Source organism: Lepus europaeus, chromosome X (assembly GCF_033115175.1).
Source record: "Lepus europaeus isolate LE1 chromosome X, mLepTim1.pri, whole genome shotgun sequence".
Taxonomy (NCBI): Eukaryota; Metazoa; Chordata; class Mammalia; order Lagomorpha; family Leporidae; genus Lepus; species Lepus europaeus.
The window spans coordinates 132,080,254-132,098,848 of NC_084850.1; the positions used below are offsets into that span (position 1 = coordinate 132,080,254).

The following is an 18,595-nucleotide window of genomic DNA, read 5'->3' on the forward strand; positions in this document are numbered from 1 at the left end:
GAGGGAATGGGACCCAGTAGTGAAACTTGGGGGTGTTTCTTAGGGGAGAACAGTGGTGAGGATAAAGGGGAAGTCAGTACTCCCAGGACCCTTCTGTGACAGGCTGTTTGTACCAGCTTGGACTGACTTGAACGTTCATATTCTAACTCTAGCTGATCAGGGGTAGAGGAAAGTTACCTTCCTTGCTCTGCGCCCTGCCCGCCCTGCTGCATCCCCTACCGCCAATCTCCAGCTGAATTCCATGGGGGAAACTGGAGAGCCTGTCTCCTCACATCCCAAGAGTGCACAGCACAGGATACCGGCGCCAGGAAGGTCCGCTGTCTTCCCGTCACCTTTCATTATACACATTGCGTACCAGAACTGAGATGTTAGGCCACCCGCTCGGTCCTTCTACGCCCTCCATGGTCATTCATTGGAAAAGTACAGTGAGTGCTGGGAGGTGACTTACCCCTGAGTGTCTGGGTTTTGAAGTGTCTTTCTTACTGGTTAGCAAATAATGTGAAAGGAAGTTGAGACTGTTGTGTGCGCTGAGTACTGACCGGGGAGAGCAAGGTACAGGGTTAAATTGGAAAAGAGGGATGAGGGAGTTGCTTTGGTTCTTTGGAATTCTAAGTCTCTGACACCATCATTGTAGTCTTAAACTAACCTGGGCCCTCTTTTTTTTGGTAATCTATAAAATAAGATGATTCAGACTAATGTCACTCTCAAATCTATTAAGTTATGAGACTCAGTACTTTCCAAGGGGAGACATGTTATGAGTTTATTTATCAACCGTGATTGAACTTGACAGCCAGATCATTATAATTGCCAGGAATTCCAGCAGACACACTGGGGATCTCCACGGGCTGAGGCTCCCTCCCAGGTGCTCTTCTTTGGGGTCAGGATACTGTTTTGTTCTCTGCTTCACTGGGCTATCTTCTTTATTAACACTTGGAATTCGTCGAAACTGACTTCTCCATCTCCATTCTTGTCCAGTTCTTTAAAGAGCTCATCTAGGGTGCTCGGGCCCTGATTGAAGACAAAAAGAATGGAATAGGGGATGGGAGAAAAAGTGAATCAATTACAGCTGTGCATTTTGAAAAATTAGAGGCATCACGTCTACGCTTCCAAGAAGGCAGCCAAGTTTCCAGGCATGAGCTACTCAGACTTAGAGCTGGCTAAACATGCATTAGCTGCAGTATTCTTCCATGCCCCAGAACTGGCTGCCTTTTTGCCTGTATCACACATTTACTATTTTAATATTGATAATGTACATTTAAAAAACTTACTTGTTTGAGAGACACAGCTCCCACCCACTGGATCACTCTCCAAATGTCTCCAGCGGCCCCCAATGAGACTGAAGCTGGAAACTAGGAACTCAGTCCAGGTTTCTCATGTGAGTGGCTGGAATCTACTACTTGAGCCATCGTCCCTGCCTCCCAGGGTCTACATTAGCAGGAAACTGGAGCCCAGAGCTATTGCTGGGTGTCGAATCCAGGCACTCTGATATGGACATCTTGACTATTAGGCCAAGCGCTTTTTCTAATACTTGTATTCTAATATAATTGGTTTCTTATGTAATCTTAGATCTTTTGCTTTCTGCCCCTGAGGGGTGGGCATTTGGCCTGGCAGTTAAGATGCCTGTTAGGATGCCCGCATCCCAGGTAGTAACGCCTGGCTTCGAGTCCTGGCTTCGGCTCCTGACTCATCTTCCTGCTAATGCAGACCTTGGCAGGCAGCATGCCTTACTAGTTAGGTCCCTGCCATCCACCTGGTAGAACTAGATTCAGTTCCTGCTGCTGCCTGCAGCCTAGCCCAGGCCCTGCCCTTGTAGGCTTTTGTAGAATGAATCTCTATTTCTGTCTTTCCACCTCAAAATTAGCAAAGAAGACTTCTGAGAAGGGGGGGTCTCTGGACTTCACTGAACCCACTGAAGGGCCCCACAAAAAGTTGAGGGCCCCTGTCGCAAGGTTTCCCTGGAAGCTAGTTTTGTCTTTGGCTGTGGGTCTGAGGCTAGCATATCACATGAGGCAGCCAGAGAGGGTTTCTGCCAGCCAGCACTGTGCCAAGGCTTTGAGGCAGCCTTTGTCATCCTCCCAGCCGCCACTTAGGAGCACTTAGGGAGCTGAGGCTCACTGACAGCCACTGACTTGCTTCAGGGCCCACAGCTACTTCGCAGAGGGCTTTGGGTTCAAACACTGACTCCAGAGCCCAGGCCCATAACTAGCTACCATTCCAGTTTCTCCCAAACCTTGGGCTATGGATCAACTATGGGCTATACAAGATAACTTGGGATCAATGGTTTCCACACTGTAGCATGCATCAGAATTGTCCCATGGGCTGGCTGACCTTAGTGAATATAGGTGGCTGGTCCCACCCCCAGGATTTCTGATTCTCTAGGCTTGGAGCAGGGCTTGAGAATCTGTAGTTCCAGTGGTTCCCAGTGGTTGCTGATGCTGCCGGGCCAGGCCATTCCAGGAGAGCCCTTACTTGAGGTATCACATGAACTAATGTTCAAGTTTTTTGATTACTGGTATTCCTGTGGTGTCTTAAGCAGCCTGGATTTTTATCTCTGCCACAAAACTCAAATCTTAAAGCTAGTACTGCTTAGACTTCCATGCAGCAGTCTATCTGCAGCAAAAGAGTGCTTAGGAAACCTCTTGAAATACAGTTACTTTATGTCGTCTTCAAACTAGACTGAGGATACAGTTGTAAAAACACATAGCATTAAAATTACTCTTTTAAACATTTTAAAGTGTGTGGTTCAGTAGTGCTAAGCACATTCACATTGTTGTGTAACAGATTTCTATGCCACAGTATATTTTAACCCCTAAGACTCCTGCAAAGACTCTTGGCACTTTGCTGAAATCACAAGACCAAACTGTAAGTTACTTACTCAGCATTTGTTTTATAAATACAAACCATTGTTTTCCTGAAGTGTTTAGTACCTTCTAAATTATACAAGGTGATGACGGAGTTAGAAAGCCTTGTCATCCTTATGGTAAGATAATCAGGTAGATTTTTCAATTTACCAAAAAGTTTCCCTTTTTTCCAAATTATAAAAGCCTTAAGGGCTTTTTGTAGGAAATATATAAAGAAAAATTAAAAAAATTTGCCAGTATTACCTTTTAAAACAACTTGTTTGAATAGTTTGCCTAGGATTTCCTGTTAGATTATTATTTTTCTTTTTGGAAAAATTAAAGTTTTAAAAATTTAACATTTCAATAACTTTTGTTTTTGTTTTAAATTTAAAAATATCTTTTTCTGCTTGTTCCCTTGTTTTTAAAATTTATGCTTCAGCGATAAAATGAGGACATATCAGATTATAAGGTCACTGGCTTCAGCTGTTTTCTTTCTAATATTAAAAGCAGTTGCAAGTCTTTGCAACTGCCATGTTAACAGAATGCACATTTCTGGTTAAACTCTGCAGAGCAGAGCTTCTTAGAACGGAGGCTTTCTTCCAAAGTTGCAACGAAATAACATGTCCTATGTGTGCAGCTGGTGAAGATCTCCTTTAGTTGCAAAGTGGCAAAGACTCTTTCCATGAGTCTGCTGCTTGACTAGGCCTGACCTTGGACTTCCCCCTCTGTCCTTGTGGAATTCAGTCTGAGCGAGATTCCTGCTATGGCAGATAAGCAAAAATTCCCCTCCCTTGGCATCTGACCACCCTCAGTGTTGGCCTCCCTTCAGCAAGAATCCCACCAAGTCGTTAGGTAGCAGCCCCTGCGCCTTCCTGTTTCCATCATAATTTTCCATCCGCTTATTCCACCCAGCTCCTTGGTTATAACCCTCACTGGCTTATGTTGGAGCTGAGACCAGACTCTTCCCTACTGGGAGACGCCATTGCCATAGTTCCTATATCTATGGCCATGTCTCCCCTCCCCCTTGCCATCTTTATCAAATGTCAAAATTCCTTTTTTCCTTTAAGGAAAGACAGTGTATTGAAGCAAAGAGGAGCAAGCCATCTCTAGGATGATTTTGATGCGAAAGTTTTTCAAGGTTGCCTCATTAATATACATTTAAGTGCTTAGCACAAATAAACACAGCTTTACATGCTTTTGACACATGAATGGGTGCCCAGTAGGGCAACTGTTTTCTCTAAGGATTTCTTTTTTAAACACTCCCAACTAAGTGTTTTTCTTGTTAAGGGATGCTACCTATGAGAAGGGAACAGAGCCAGAATCAGATTCAGTGAATCTGGGGTGAATGGGTGAGTGAGACAGGCCCTGTGGTCATTGCTTCCAATTACCATGGCTAGTCCTGGAGAGTTCTGTGCTGAGGCTGTGGGAGGTGCAGGATCAGAGGCAGCCCTCAGCCTCTACTGGAGCCCTCTGCTCTGCGCACCCCCCCCCCCCAGTCATCAGAATGGGGTTAGGGCTCTGCAGGTGGGCACTCACTTTGAGCAGTGTGGGGAACTCGGCCTGAATCAGGAGCTTCAGCTCATCCTTTGACAGCTGGTCTGGATCCCCTTCTTTGGCTGCGTACTTTTCAAAAATTTTCTTGAGTTCTTCAGGAGACTTTTTAGCAGTCATTCTGTTGTCCTGTAAATTTGGAAGAAAATGGCTTACCGAAAAGCTAAAGTGCTGTTTTATTTTAGTGCCATTGGGCTGTTTCCTTGATGTAGATGCAAGGGAATAAGGAAAAGGGAGAATAGGGGAAAGGAGATTTAGGATGGGCACCACGTGTTGCTTGAAAAATAATCATCTTCGACAATACATTAAATGTCTGTTCTTCAAGTGCGTCTGTCCCTAGAGCGAAACATTTTTGTGAGCAATTAATGACATCTTTCACTTATTCTGTACATGATCTGCACTCTTGAAGAATACCTGGCCACAGCTTCTAGGTTAAGGTAACGCGGTTAGATGGCACAAACACCCTCCTTCTCCCCAGAAGGAAGCAGAGCTCCTGCGCTCGTACCGGCAGAAGGAGCTGTAGGCAGTCCTGAAATCACACTGACCTGGTCTCCAACAGTGGCGCAGCTGGAGGAATCAATCCAATAGGTGTGTGAAGAGCGGAGCAGCAGCAGCGACTTTTATACTCTTCACCGACACACCCTGATTATGAAATTTCCCTTTTGTGTTTCATTTAATGGTTTTGGAAATCCAAGTGACCCTTATAATTAAGGGCAAGATCCAATAAATGGCCACCTTAACAGTTAGTTAGCTCATAGTTCAGAGTCCCAAGAGTAAACGTGGATTGCCCCCCTCCACCCATCCTATTCTTCCCCCAATGTAGAATTATGGTATTTGCTCACAGTTCATGCTTTTGGAAACCTAAAGATGAAGGGTACTTTTCAATTTAGTTCCATAATTAGGTTTGAAAAAAATAACTTTCTTCAAATCCATACCAAAAAAATGCTGTTGCAGAAGCCATCTGTTGTGGTGCAGTGGTTTAGGGTACCTCTTGGGACACCCTGCATTCCAGATCAGGAGTGCTGGTTGAGTCCTGGCTGCTCTGCTTCTGATCCAGCTTCCTGCTAACACACCTGGGAAGGCAGGGCAAGATGGCCGCAGGTACTTGGGCCTCTGCCACCTATGTGGGAGACCTGGATGAAGTTCCTGACTCCTGGCTTTGGCCAGGACTGACTGTTGTACCTATTTGTGGAGTGAACTGGCAGATGGAAAACCTCTCTCCACTGACAGATGGATAATCTCTCTTCCTCTCTCTTTGTTGCTCTGCTTTTCAAATAGATAAATAAATCTTTTGTAAAAATACTGTCATAGAAGAACATTATTACAGCATTTTAACATTTGCATGATGGCCACTGAAATCCTTCTGATGTATGGACTAAGTGCTTAAGTATTTGAATACATGAATGAGTGAATGGAAATATTGCTTCAGAAGCAGGTGTAAGAAGTGGAAAGAAGATACACAATCATTTGGGGTTTTATTTGGCAAAGCAAGGTTACTGAGTAATGTGATCGTAGTTCAACTTTTTCATTATTTGTTATTCTCATGTCTGCTTTTTAATTTCTCATTATGCTTTTCCTTATCAATTATATTTTGTTTATCATTCTACAAGTTTACTCTTATTTATAGTTAGAGACACTTCGGATTTTTGGAAACTGCCAGGATTTAAATTTGGAGACTAAGCTATTTTGGAAAGAGTTCCATGAAATACTTAGGACATTTCCAGGGGACATTGATCCAATACTGATTGTAACTTACAGGAAGGAGTTCCAGATCAACGTGAAAAGCACTTACCAGCTTTTAAACACTTGTACACTTCCACAGTCACATCATTTTCTCTGAGCTTGCATTGTATTTCCTACAAATTGAGGATTCATATGTCAGACTGTATTTCTCCCTGATGCTTTTCAGCTCTCAAATTCTAGGGCTTTATGCATATTGGGAAAAAATGTGTAAACTTACAATTCCTTAAAAGCTTCCCCCAACTCATGATTGTCATTCTGTGTATCTTTGCTGTCTTGTGTATGTTATTCTTGTTTTTCTTATAGTTTATTTGACTTTGGTGTGTACCAATATAGAATATGTATTAACTGTCTGGTGGAGAAAAGATAGGAATTTTGTTTTCAGTTGTAAGGTTTAATCCACACACACACACACACACACTTTTTTTTTATTTGACAGGTAGAGTTATAGACACACACACACAGAGAGAGACAGAGACAGAGAGACAGAGACAGAGAAAAAGGTCTTCCTTTTCTGTTGGTTCACTCCTCAAATGGCCGCTACAGCTGGCACTGTGACAATCTGAAGCCAGGAGCCAGGTGCTTCCTCCTGGTCTCTCATGCGGGTGCAGGGCCCAAGCACTTGGGCCATCCTCCACTGCCTTCCCGGGCCACAGCAGAGAGCTGGACTGGAAGAGGAGCAACCTGAACTGGAACCCAGTGCCCATATGGGATGGTGGCACTGCAGGTGGAGGATGAGCCACGGCACCGGCCCCCACATACACATATTTGAAAGGCAGAGTTACAGAGAGAGAAAGACAGATAGAAAGAGCTCATCCAGTGGTTCACTCTCCAGATAGCCTCAATGGCCTAGGCTGTGCTAGGCCAAAGCCAGGAGCCTGAAACTCCATCTGGGTCTCAGTGTGTAGCAGGGACCTAAGCACTTGCATCATCTTCCATTGCTTTCCCAGGAGCATTAGCCGGGAGCTGCATTGGAAATGGAGCAGCCAGGACTCAAACTGGTATTCCTATGGGATGCTGGTGTCACAGGTGGTGGCTTAATCCACTGTGCCACAATTCTTGCTCCCAATTGTAAGATTTTGTAGAAAAATATTCTGATTTTGGCAATGCTTTTTAATCAAGATTTTAGAAAATTTAGTGTTTTTACATGTAGGTTCTGTTTTGCTGGGCGAAGTAGGTTTCTGTGAATAATCATGATGAGAACAATCTTTTAAAAATATTTCAGACCTATAGAAAAATAGCAAGAATAGTGCACTAGACACTAACACATCTTTCAGCTAGATTCAATAGTCACTAATATTTCCACTTTTGCTTCCTCTTTCTGGGGACACTTTCTTCCCTCTTTGAGCCATCTGAGAATCAGTTGTAGCCATCCAGAGGCTTTCCCCTTATACAACTCAGTGTCTGTCTTCTAGTAATAAAGACATTCTCCTACCTAACTACAATGTCATTATCACAGCCTATATTCAGATCTCTCTGATTGTTGAAATAGCATCTTATTAACTCATCTGTGGTCTTAAATTACCATTTGTGGACCAAAACTGATGGGGTTGTTATATTGTTTCTTGTGCTTGTATTGAAGAAATTATTTTAATTACTGTACATAGTACTAACAACTATGGGGTATATGACAAATAACATGTTCTGTATAACACACAGATAACACATGTCACAGATAATGTATATGGTATGTGTATGTCTCTATATAAAAATACCTAAATTCTAAGAACTTTTGGAGCAGTATTGGTTAACAGTTTTTTAGGCTATAAGTCTCGTTTCAAGGGAAGACCTCTGATTAAAATAGCCCAATGCTGCATGTTGTCAGAATTTATGCTCGAAGCAGGTGCCAACAGAACTTGAAAAGCAACCCATGGTTCTTCTCCAGCTTCTGTGTGCTCGCCTCCCTCATCACAACTCCCATCTTCTCTTTTTGTCTTACCCACTGACTCAAAATCATGAGTCAACCCGCAGTCGGAAACACAAAATCCACTAATTGATATTGTCATGAAACATTAACTAAAAACGTATGGAAAAAAGTGATAAAAAACACAGGGTGTGTTTACGAGAGTAACTTTTGAAACCCGAGAAAGGGGAAAATATGACAAGCCCAAGATTGGTAATGGAAAAATGGAAAGAGGCAAAGGTTATTTTATCATCTTGCCGGTCAACTGCTTGATCTTTGGACAGACAGGCTTTTTTTTCCTTCAGAAAACCAAGAGTGACATGTGAAAAGCTCTGGGCACCACAGGCTTCCATGGCCATGTTATTCTGCTTGACAGCACAGAGGGATTTGAAAAGCACCTTCAGCAACAGGGTAGGGTATGAGGACCTGGTCATCGCAGAACAACGTGGGTGGGAGATGCTGCCTGTAGATTCTTATTATATTTGTTCTTGAGATTTAAGAGACCCTGATTAGTAAATTGTAGCTACCCCTATAAGGATCAGCTTACCTGTTCCCCTCCCTGCCCACTTTCCTCAGACAAAGGTCTCTCTTTTCTACTCTTGACCCATACCTTGGGCTGTCAGGCTCGCTGTCTTTTGAGTTTTCCTGTGCTCACGCTCAGTGGTTGAGTTCCCAGAGACCTCCTGACCATAACTCGCACTCACTGAGAGCGCTTGACCCCCATGACCTCATGAAATCCTTGCAACAACCCTATGAAGTGGATGCCGTTGTTTTGCCCAGTCTACAGAGACCAAGGACCTGTTCAGGTCACACCACTCCCAAGATACAGCTGGGATTCACGAACAGGTCCAGCCTGCACCCCCAGTCACTGTGCCACATGCCCTTCCCAGGAGAGGTCACATAGGAAAAATGAGGCCTGTGCTGCTCCACGCTGGACAGCCAGTTCACCAGAAAATCAGAGCTGCTGCAAGGAAGCAGGTGCATTCCAGAGACTAGATAAGCCGGTACTTTCAGTCTCAGAAGTGCTTTGCTGTCCTTGCTAGTTAGCAGGAACATTGTCAAAGGATGAATGGGCGTTGGGGGAAAGTTAGGGGAGATAATGGGTTCAGCTGATGGTCAAGCAAATTTCCAAGGTGGCCTTGAAACTGCTGGGCAGTGGTCCCTTTGATCCAAAGCTTGGCAGTAGGTGGTCACAGTTCCTGGGCCCCTCCTTATGATTCAAGTCATTTCGCTGTAGTCAATCCCTGGAATTTTTAAGCAGGCATTAATTTTTGAATTAAACAAAAATTCAGGGTAGCTCAAGATCAGCAATTAGCTTTTCTTAATCTGAATGTGAAAAGAACATCTGGCCTCAGCAGCAGTGGGTTAAGGCTTCAGCCTACAGCTCTGGCATCCTGTATGGGTGCAAGTTCGAGTCCTGGCTGCTCCACTCTCAATCCAGCTCCCTGCTAACATGCCTGGGAAAGCAGTAGAGGATGACCCAATTGTTTAGACCCCTGCACTCATATGGAACACCAGGAAGAAGCTCCTGACTTCCACCTGGCCCAACATAGATTGTTGTGGCCATTTGGGGAGTGAACCAGCAGATGCAAGATGTCCCTGTCTCCCCTTCTTTCTCTCTCTGTAACTCTGCCTCAAATAAATCTTTTTTTTAAAAGAAAATATATTCTGGCCGACGCCATGGCTTAACTGGCTAATCTTCCGCCTTGTGGCGCCGGCACACCGGGTTCTAGTCCCGGTTGGGGCACCGGATTCTATCCCGGTTGCCCCTCTTCCAGGCCAGCTCTCTGCTGTGGCCCGGGAAGACAGTGGAGGATGGCCCAAGTGCTTGGGCCCTGCACCCGCATGGGAGACCAGGAGAAGCACCTGGCTCCTGGCTTCCGGTCAGCGCAATGCGCCGGCCGCAGCGGCCATTGGAGGGTGAACCAACGGCAGAAAGGAAGACCTTTCTCTCTGTCTCTCTCTCTCACTATCCACTCTGCCTGTAAAAAAAAAAATATATATATATATATTCTGTATGGTTATAAGTAGGGCTTTTCTGAGAGAACTATTCTATGCTAGTGTTAGCCTCAGAGGTAGGACTTATATTTCAGTGCTATATTTACATCTGGAGTTCAAAGAATATTCTTTCTTAAAAAGTTTATTATTTTTATTTATCTGAAGTGCAGAGCCACACAGGGATCTGCCATCCTTTGGTTCACTACTCCAATGCCCACAACAGTCAGAGATGGGCCAGACTAAAGCCAGGAGCCCAGAACTCCCTCTGAGTCTCCCACATGGGTGGCAGGAACCAATTGCTTGGGCCATCATCTGCTGCCTCCCGGCGTGCACATTAGCAGGAAGCTGGATCAGAGGTGGAGGTGGGATTCCATCCCAGGTACTATAGTATGGGATGTGGGCATCCCAAGTGGTGGGTTAACCTGCTGCAGCCGAATACTCACCTCTAAGAACATTTTTTTCCTGGAGTGGGCATCGTAGCATAGCAGGTTAAACCCCTGCTTGGGACACCAGCACCCATATCTGGATGCTGTTTTAAGCCCTGACTCCTCAGCTTCTGATTGGCTCCCTACTAATGTACCTGGGAAGCAGCAGCTGATGGCTCAAGTACTCGAGTTCCTGCCACCCATGTGGGAAATGTGGATGGAGTTCCTGGTTCCTTGGCTACAACCTGGCCCAGCCCTGGCTGTCATGACCATTTGGGAAGTGAACCAGTGGATGGAAGATCAATCGATCGATCGATTGATCTCTCTCTCTCTCTCTCTGCCTTTCAAATGAATATACAAATCTTTTTTTAAAAGGCATATTCTTTTCCTGATAGAATATGATTTAGTGAGTTTTATGCTGCTGTAATAGAATACCTGAGATTGGATAGTTTATTAGAGAGAAAAAGAGGAGGAAATGTATTTCCTTTCAGTTCTGGAGGCTGGGGAAGTCCAAGATCAAGGTGGTAGCATCTGGTAGGGGCTTTCTTACTGCACTGACATAGCAGAAGGCATCCTATGGGGGCAGAGGGAGAGAGGGAGAGAAAGGGGCTGAATTCATCCTGACCTAATCACCTCTTAAAGGTTCCACTCTCAACACTGCTGCATATCAACTTTGCAGTCACATTCTAACTGTAGCAGCTTTCTTTTACTTGTGGGAAAAAACAGATTTAAAAGGTCAGAAAATATGTCCATATATTTAGGATGGTGAAATGCTTTCCTCACCATAGATTCCATTCTCACGCTGCTCTGTCACACAGCAGGGCAGGTTGGGAAATCAGAAATGGGAACTGTTTCAGGGTACAGGCAGGATGACCCACAGCACGTGCTTAGCCTCCGAGCAGGGCACTGTCCCTGTTGCTGAGTCACCCACCTGCAGTTTGGACAATCTGTGGTTGTCTCAGAGACCCCTGTGCCATTCTCAGGCCTACCGACCAAGTCCCTTAGTCACCTCTGTTAGTTTCTGATAGACTTAAAATCATACACAGGGAGATTGCATTGAGTACTTGATCTAAATTTGACACTGTGCCAAATTCCTGTGCTCTGAGTCGACACTTGAGGTTATGAGAGGAGCTGCATTTGTGAAATAGCAGAGGAGGCTAAAGCAAGGGGCTGTGTGAGTTTCCCATTGGCTGCTGTAACAGATGACCAGAAGCCCCGCAAAACAACACAAATCTACTCTCTCACAGTCCTGGAGGTCAGACATGTCAGGTGGCTTGTCACAGCTGTGTTCCCTCTGGAAACTCTAGGGGAGAACCCATTTGCTTGCATTTTCCTGCTCAGAGCCGGTCTCCCTCTTCAAAGGCAGCCACATAACATCGTCCATTCTCTCTCCGATTCCTGCTTCGTTGTCCCAGCTCCTTCACCGACTCCAGTTCCCCTGCTTCCCTCTGGTTTTTAAAGGGCCTTGCTGTTAAATTGAGCCCACCCTGATAACCCACAGCAGTTCTCCCATCTCCCGAGCCATAACTGCATCTGCAATTTTTTTTTTGTCACGTAAGGTCACAGATTCTTAGATTTAGATACTAGGTATCTTTGTATGGGGCTCATTACTCAGCTTCCTATGTGGATTAACTAAAAATGCGCTCATTGCTTTGGTAGAGTAAGCATAACAATGGTATTAATTATGGGGCAGTAAGGAGAATGGGGGGTGCCCGAAAACATGAGCTTGTGTGGAATGACGTGGGGATCGCATCTTTGGAAAAGTAATGAAGAGGTGTAGAGGGGTGGCAGGGGGAGGAGTAGAGGAGCCCTCAGGAATGGACCTATGGAGGTGCGGCAGAAGGCACGGTTTAGACTCCAAGGGGAGGGCATAGCGCGTGTGGGACCATAGCGTGAAGTGGGACCTGAGAGCCATCCAGAAGAGTTTAGATTTGGTCTGCCACACTGGAGGCTGCTGGAGCTAGCGGTAGATGCAGCATTGGGTGCTGTAACATTAGTAAAAAGCTGGTTCATACCGCATGCACGTGACCTATGATGCACCAAAGAGTCAGCCTTGAAAAGAGATGAACAGAAAAACCCAATGGACAATAGGAAAAGAGCAGGTTTGGGAAATCCTTGTAGAGAATCACTCTGTATTGCCCCAGGTGAAAAATCCAAAGGCAAGGAGCAGGAGGGAAGCCATGTTCCCAGAACTTGGTCAGGTAGGTCTCCTCCCTGCACTGCTGAGCAATTTTGTCCTTGGGAAGAGAACTGAACTTCAGCTTCGTTGTCTAAGGCAACAGGGATATAGTTAGTGTTGATCCCATTACACTTTTGACTTGGGCACAGAAAGCGTCAGCAAAGGTTAATTAGTGCCACATTTATCACCCTGTGGTGTTCTACATTTCCTAAAGCTTTATCACTTACCAATCCTTTATTCCCCTTAATCCATGTGGCTCAATTCTTCTTTTTTTAAAGATTTACTTGAAAGGCAGAGTTATGGGGAGGTGGGCAGTGGAGACAGAGGTCTTCCATCCACTGGTTCACTCACCAGATGGCTGCAATGGCTGGAACTGAGCTGATCTGAAGGCGGGGGCCAGGAGCTTCATCTGGGTCTCCTGTGTGGGTGTAAGAGCCCAAAGATTTGGGCCATCTTCTTCTGCTTTCCCAGGTGCATTAGCAGGGATCTGGTTCAGAAGACTCGAACTGGTGCCCATATGGGATGCCTGCGTTGTAGCTGGCGATTTAACCTTGAACCACAGCACTGGCCCTGTGGCTGAGTTCTAAGAAACGGCAGTGTCGGGATCAAACAAGAGCCCAGTAGTCAGATAAAATTAGAGGGCTCTAAGGCAATACTTTTGCAATAGAAGAAGCATTTTTTTCTTTTTTTTTTTTAAGATTTATTTGAAAGGCAGAGCAACAGAGGCAGAGAGAGAGAGAGAGAGAGAGAGACAGACAGACAGAGAGAAAGAGAGAAAGAGAGAAAAAGAGGTGTGTCTTTCATCCATCGACTGGTTCACTCCCCAAATGGCCGCAACGGCTGGAGCTGGACTGATCTGAAGCCAGGAGCCTGGAGTTATTTCTGGGTCTCCCACATGGGTGCAGGAGCCCAAGGACTTGGACCATCTTCTACTGCTTTTCCAGGCCATTAGCAAAGAGCTGTATCAGAAGTGGAGCCGCGGCTCACTAGGCTAATCCTCTGCCTGTGGCGCCAGCATCCCGGGTTCTAGTCCCGGTTGCCCCTCTTCCAGGCCAGCTCTCTGCTGTGGCCCGGGAGTGCAGTGGAGGATGGCCCAAGTGCTTGGGCCCTGCACCCCATGGGAGACCAGGAGAAGCACTTGGTTCCTGGCTTCGGATCGGCGCAGCACCGGCCATAGCGGCCATTTGGGGGGTGAACCAATGGAAGGAAGACCTTTCTCTCTCTCTCTCTCTCTCTTTCTCTCTCTCTGTCTAACTCTGCCTGTCCAAAAAAAAAAAAATTAAAAAAAAAAAAAAGAAGTGGAGCTGCTGGGACTTTAACTGACACCCATATGGGATGCTGGCACTGCAGGTGGCAGCTTTATGTACTATACCACAGCGCTGGCCCTGGATGAAGCATTTTCCTCCCAGTGCAATATCTAGGATATCTTGGAAATGTTGCAATTAAATCAAAAGCACATTCGAGGCTATTTTTTTTTTTTTGAGCACCCCAGTGATGGTAAAACAGGTATGTTTTGAAGCTGTGGTGTTCTGTCTCTCAGGCTTTTTGTAGAAGGAATGCAAAGATGTTTTCATTGTCCTTTCGTGGCTGAATCAGGTTTTGCTACTAACACTGCAGTGAAGAAGGATGGGGCCAAGAGCAATTCCCGGTGGCATCCAAGCACTCAGCCAGGCTCGCCCAGAGCCCTCCTGTTCCTTCCCTCCAGCTCCAACTTTCCTGCCAAGTTTCCCCCTTCCCTGCCATTCTGGGCATCATCTGGAGTCAGAGACCTATTCCCCTGCCTGCCAACTGCTCCCTTCTACATGTTTTGCCTGCTCCACTGGTCCCTATGCTAGCACATTTTAATCAAAGGATCACCGAAGCTGTTATATCTTGGGATTTCTTTCTGCACTTTCATTCCAGGAGAAAGGTGTGTTTATTACTTCTGAAAATGGCAGTGATAATGTGAGCTAATACCCTAGTGTAAAGCCTAAATAACATTCCATTCTTTGTGCTTATATTCGTATTTTCATTAAGATTATACCATGTACAAGGTTTAAGATGCTAGCAGTTCTGAAAGGCATAGACTGAGAACATCCCTAATCCTCACCCGCTCTCTGCCACCTTTGGCCCTTCCAGCTGTTTCTCCTGCTGTTTACTTCCATGTTTCTTTTTTTTTTCCTCACATGGTTCTTTCAGGAACTTTCAGACTTTCCTCTATATGGGCGTATTTTAGATTTTTATTTATTTTCATTGTATTTGAAAGAGAGAGAGAGAAAGAGAGAGACCGAGAGCCACTGGTTCATTCTCCAAATGCCCACAGCGGCTGGCACTGGGTAAGCTAAAGCCAGGAGCCTGGAACTCCATCTTGGTCTCCCACATGGGTTGCAGGGAATCAGGTACCTGGGCCATCACCTGCTCTCATGATGTGCATTAGCAGGCTGCTGGATTGGAAGTGGAGTGACTGGGACTCGAAGCAGGCGTTCTGATATGGGGTGTGAGCGTAGCAAACAGCACGGTAATTGCTGCTCCGCAGCATCCTCCCCAAAACTCCCTTTGACGTCCTTGTGCCCATTACATTTCCCTCTCTTCCCACCCCCACACTTTAATTTTGGAAATGTTTTCCGGTTTTGAGGTGTTTGCCAAGTCTATCCCTAGGGAGGAGTAAGGCAGGTTTCCTTTTCTGAGTTGGTTAATTTACTCAGTTTTCTCTTGAATACCAAACACACTAGTATAGTATAGAAGCTACATTCAAAGTCTCTTCTTGGGCTGTCGGGTGCCGCAGGGTAAGTCAGTGAGTCACAGTACACAGGAAGCCGGTTTGTCACTGGGGTCTGCCTAGAAGTTACACTTGTCTTAAGTGCAAGTGGAGGCTGTGAAGAGACTTGGACTTCTTTGAATCTATGGCAGGTAGCACAGCTTATCTGCCTTTCCTGGAAAATGCATAGAGGGGCCAGGCATTTACAAATGGCTTTGCATCTTGAACTGGGAACCAATGCCCTCTGTCACTTTACTCCAGTAATACTTAATCCAGTGGCAGGTAGCCAACCAAAGCAGATAGGGAAGAGAAGCCAAGGCCAGGAGTACTTCACAATTGAGTATTCCATCCAACAAGACATACAATGAAGAGTTTTCTCCATCCTTCACCTCAGTGGCTCTCGAGGCATCCTTGGGGTACAGTGTTCAGAGAGCTCTGAAGGTTCTGTGGCACTGATAAGCTCAGACATTTTCTTGGAAAATTCTACCATAGGAAATTCCAGCTGGCAAAGATTCCCATAGAGCAATATGCAGTAGGTAGGTATAGGAGGAAATACCAATCAAGGGAAAGTTTGAGGAGAGGAAAGTCTGAGCAATTCCATTAGAACAGGTTGACTCACCAAACCGGAGTCTGTTCTAACAAATTAAAAAAAAAAAAAAAAAAAGAAAGATGATGGGGCCAGCGTTGTGGCACAGCAGGACAGCAGGTTAAGCTGCTGCTTGTGATGCCGTTGTCCCATATGGGAATGCCAGTTTGAGTCCTGGTTGCTCTTCTTCTATCCAACTCCCTACTAATGCACCTGGCAAGGCAACGGAAGATGGCCCAAGTGCTTGGACCCCTGCCATTTCTGTGGGAGACCTGGCAGGAGTTCTAAGCTCCTGGCTACAGCCTGGTGCAGACCTGGCTGTTGGGACCATTTCGGGAATGAACTACTGGATGGAAGATCTCTCTCTGTTTGTCCTTCTTTCTCTATCATCCTGCCTTTCAAATAAATAATAAATAAACACATATTTAAAAAAGATGAAACAAAGCCATGAAATCATAATAAACAAATGAATTACAAAATGAATGGGAATAGGCTTTTCATAAAAATCACTTGTTTCTAAATTTCTGGGGAGTGATCATAAAGATGAATCTGAGATAATTTAGTCTGAATCCATTCATTCATTCAGGGCACATCAGGTGCCAGGTCCATATATACCAGAGGCTTGGAAAGCATCCCTGTCCCAGCTTCAAAAGGCTGATGCATTCTCACAGTGAAAGGTGCAAATGAAGAAGGGCAGCGGTGGGGAAGAAACTGGCTGTGTGAGGGCACAGAGAGAGGGCCCTGCCTGGCTACGGCTCCTGGAAACACCAGCTGATATCAAGGTAGCTGAGCTGACATCCCAGGGTGAAGGACTGTTTCTTTGAGGACAAGAGCCAAGGAGAGTGGGGGAGGGCGGTGTTCTTGGCAGAGGGCACCGCAAGTGCCAAGTCCCCGTGATGGGAAGAAAGGAGATGCATTTGAGGAAGGGAAAGGCAGCCGTGGGCACAGCAGTCAGGGTGACAAGGAAAGAAAGTTCTGTGAGATGAGGCTGGTGGCTCAGGCTCGACCCGCACCACGTCATGAAGGATTTCAAGCAGGAGAGACGGCGCGCTAGGATTGGCCACTTGTAGAACCACTGCCTGCGGTGTGCAGGGTGGACTGGGGCCAGCCGCAGGTTCAGCAGCCAGTCAGTGTGCCAGTGCCATAGCCCAGGTGAGGGGCTGAGGTTCGGCTGTAGGCTGTGGCTGGGGAGAGGGCCGGCTGCGGGAAGTCTGAAGTGGGGGAGTCTGGGAGGGGCCAATCGACGGGACTTGACAGACTGGATGTGATGCACAGGCAGAGCCGAAGGGCGCCACTTGGACTTCTGACCCATAGTACTTGAGAGAACGGATGATATTCCGCTTTGGATTTTAAAGGAGTGTCTCTCATGGTTTTCTGTAAATAGGTAGTTTTGGTGTAACTTGCCACAAGGACTGACAGATTCACTTACAGAAAATCATTAGGAAAAGCAGTGAGCAGTGAGAAGAGGCTGGTTGCGGGAGAGCCAAATACTGACGTGGGAAGCCTCGGGAGTCTAGAACTTGGCCTGGAACTGGCGGTCTGAGTAATGGCAGGAGGAAGGTCATCAAGATGCCTCATTACATTTTTTTTTCCAAACGATTTGAACGAAAGCTGGGAAGCCGAGAGGAGAAGGAAGCGTGATGGGGGGCGGGTATGTGAAGTGTGCCCGTGTTTGAGCAGGAACACGAGAAGGCCCGTCAGGTGGTCTTGCGTACGGAACACGCCGAGCCAAAGATTGTTCCCCTCAAAGGAAAGCTCGAGGTTTGGGAAATTGCATTTTGACAAGCTGCCAAACCAGCCGTGTTCTGTTTTCGAAGGTGATTGATATGCCGGAACACAACCCGGGAGATCTGGGAGGAACGATGAGGCTGGGAATCAGAAGAACTGTCTTCAGAACTGAAAATTCAATATTGAGTAAGTTTCCCAGATTGTTTATTTCTTAAGATGTTGGACGTTGTTCATGGGAGCACACGGGAGCCCAGCCTTCCTGGAAGAGGCTCACTCCGGGTCTCCCAGCACTGTCAGAAGTTCCAACTCCCTCTCTAACCTATCTCCCCTGCCTTTGCCGACCTTCCACGTGGGGCATTCCTGTCCCTGGAAAAGTTCTCTCAAGAGTGGGCCTCAGAAGGACGCAACTGAATGCCCCTTCTCTTCTGATCTATGTGACACCCTGTTCAGCAGGCTGCTTTGTGAGTTACAGGTGCTTTTGGAGTTGAACTTGGACTGGGAGAGACAAGCCTGATTCATCCTCAGTATTTTGAATCCTTAGCTCTCCATTATTTGGAAACAGACTATTTCGTTAGAAAAAAAAAAAGATTTATTTATATTTGCTGGGCAGAGTGACAGGGTGAGGTTAGACAGAGAGAGAGGGAGAGATCTTCCATCTGCTGGTTCCCTCCCCAAATGGCCACAACAGCCATGTCTAGGCCAGGCTGACTTCAGGAACCAGGAAATCCTTCCTGGTCTCCCACATGGGTTGCCAGGAACCCAAGTACTTGGACCATCTTCTGCTTTCCCAGGTGCATTAGCAGGAAGCTGGATTGGAAGTGGAGCAGCTGGGACTCAAACTGGAGTTCTGATACAGGGTACTGGCACTGCTGCACCCAGTGGCAGCCCCAGGCTCCCCGTTTCATTGT

At 46.1% G+C, this 18,595-nt stretch overlaps 2 protein-coding genes across 4 annotated transcripts in view; one reads left to right on the forward strand and one right to left on the reverse strand.

The window, feature by feature from the left end:
- CTPS2 (CTP synthase 2) overlaps window positions 1–18,595 on the forward strand; it is a 125,886-nt gene that overhangs the window by 64,545 nt on the left and 42,746 nt on the right. For all 3 annotated transcript variants that reach the window (XM_062183898.1, XM_062183896.1, XM_062183899.1), the window contains one exon: window positions 17,777–17,873. In XM_062183898.1, coding sequence (XP_062039882.1) covers window positions 17,777–17,873 — 97 coding nt within the window. The remainder of the gene's footprint in view (window positions 1–17,776; window positions 17,874–18,595) is intronic.
- S100G (S100 calcium binding protein G) lies at window positions 904–4,511 on the reverse strand. The gene is made up of 2 exons (XM_062182880.1): window positions 4,377–4,511; window positions 904–1,008 (listed from the first exon to the last, which is right to left on the reverse strand). The coding sequence occupies exons 1-2, from the start codon at window positions 4,509–4,511 to the stop codon at window positions 904–906; spliced, it is 240 nt and encodes a 79-aa protein (XP_062038864.1).

Coding starts and splice junctions, on each gene's coding strand:
- S100G (XM_062182880.1), bottom strand. CDS start 4,511: ATGACTGCTAAAAAGTCTCCTGAAGAACTCAAGAAAATTTTTGAAAAG. Junction 1,009..4,376: donor AGTTCCCCACACTGCTCAAA/GTGAGTGCCCAC, acceptor GTCTTCAATCAG/GGCCCGAGCACCCTAGATGA.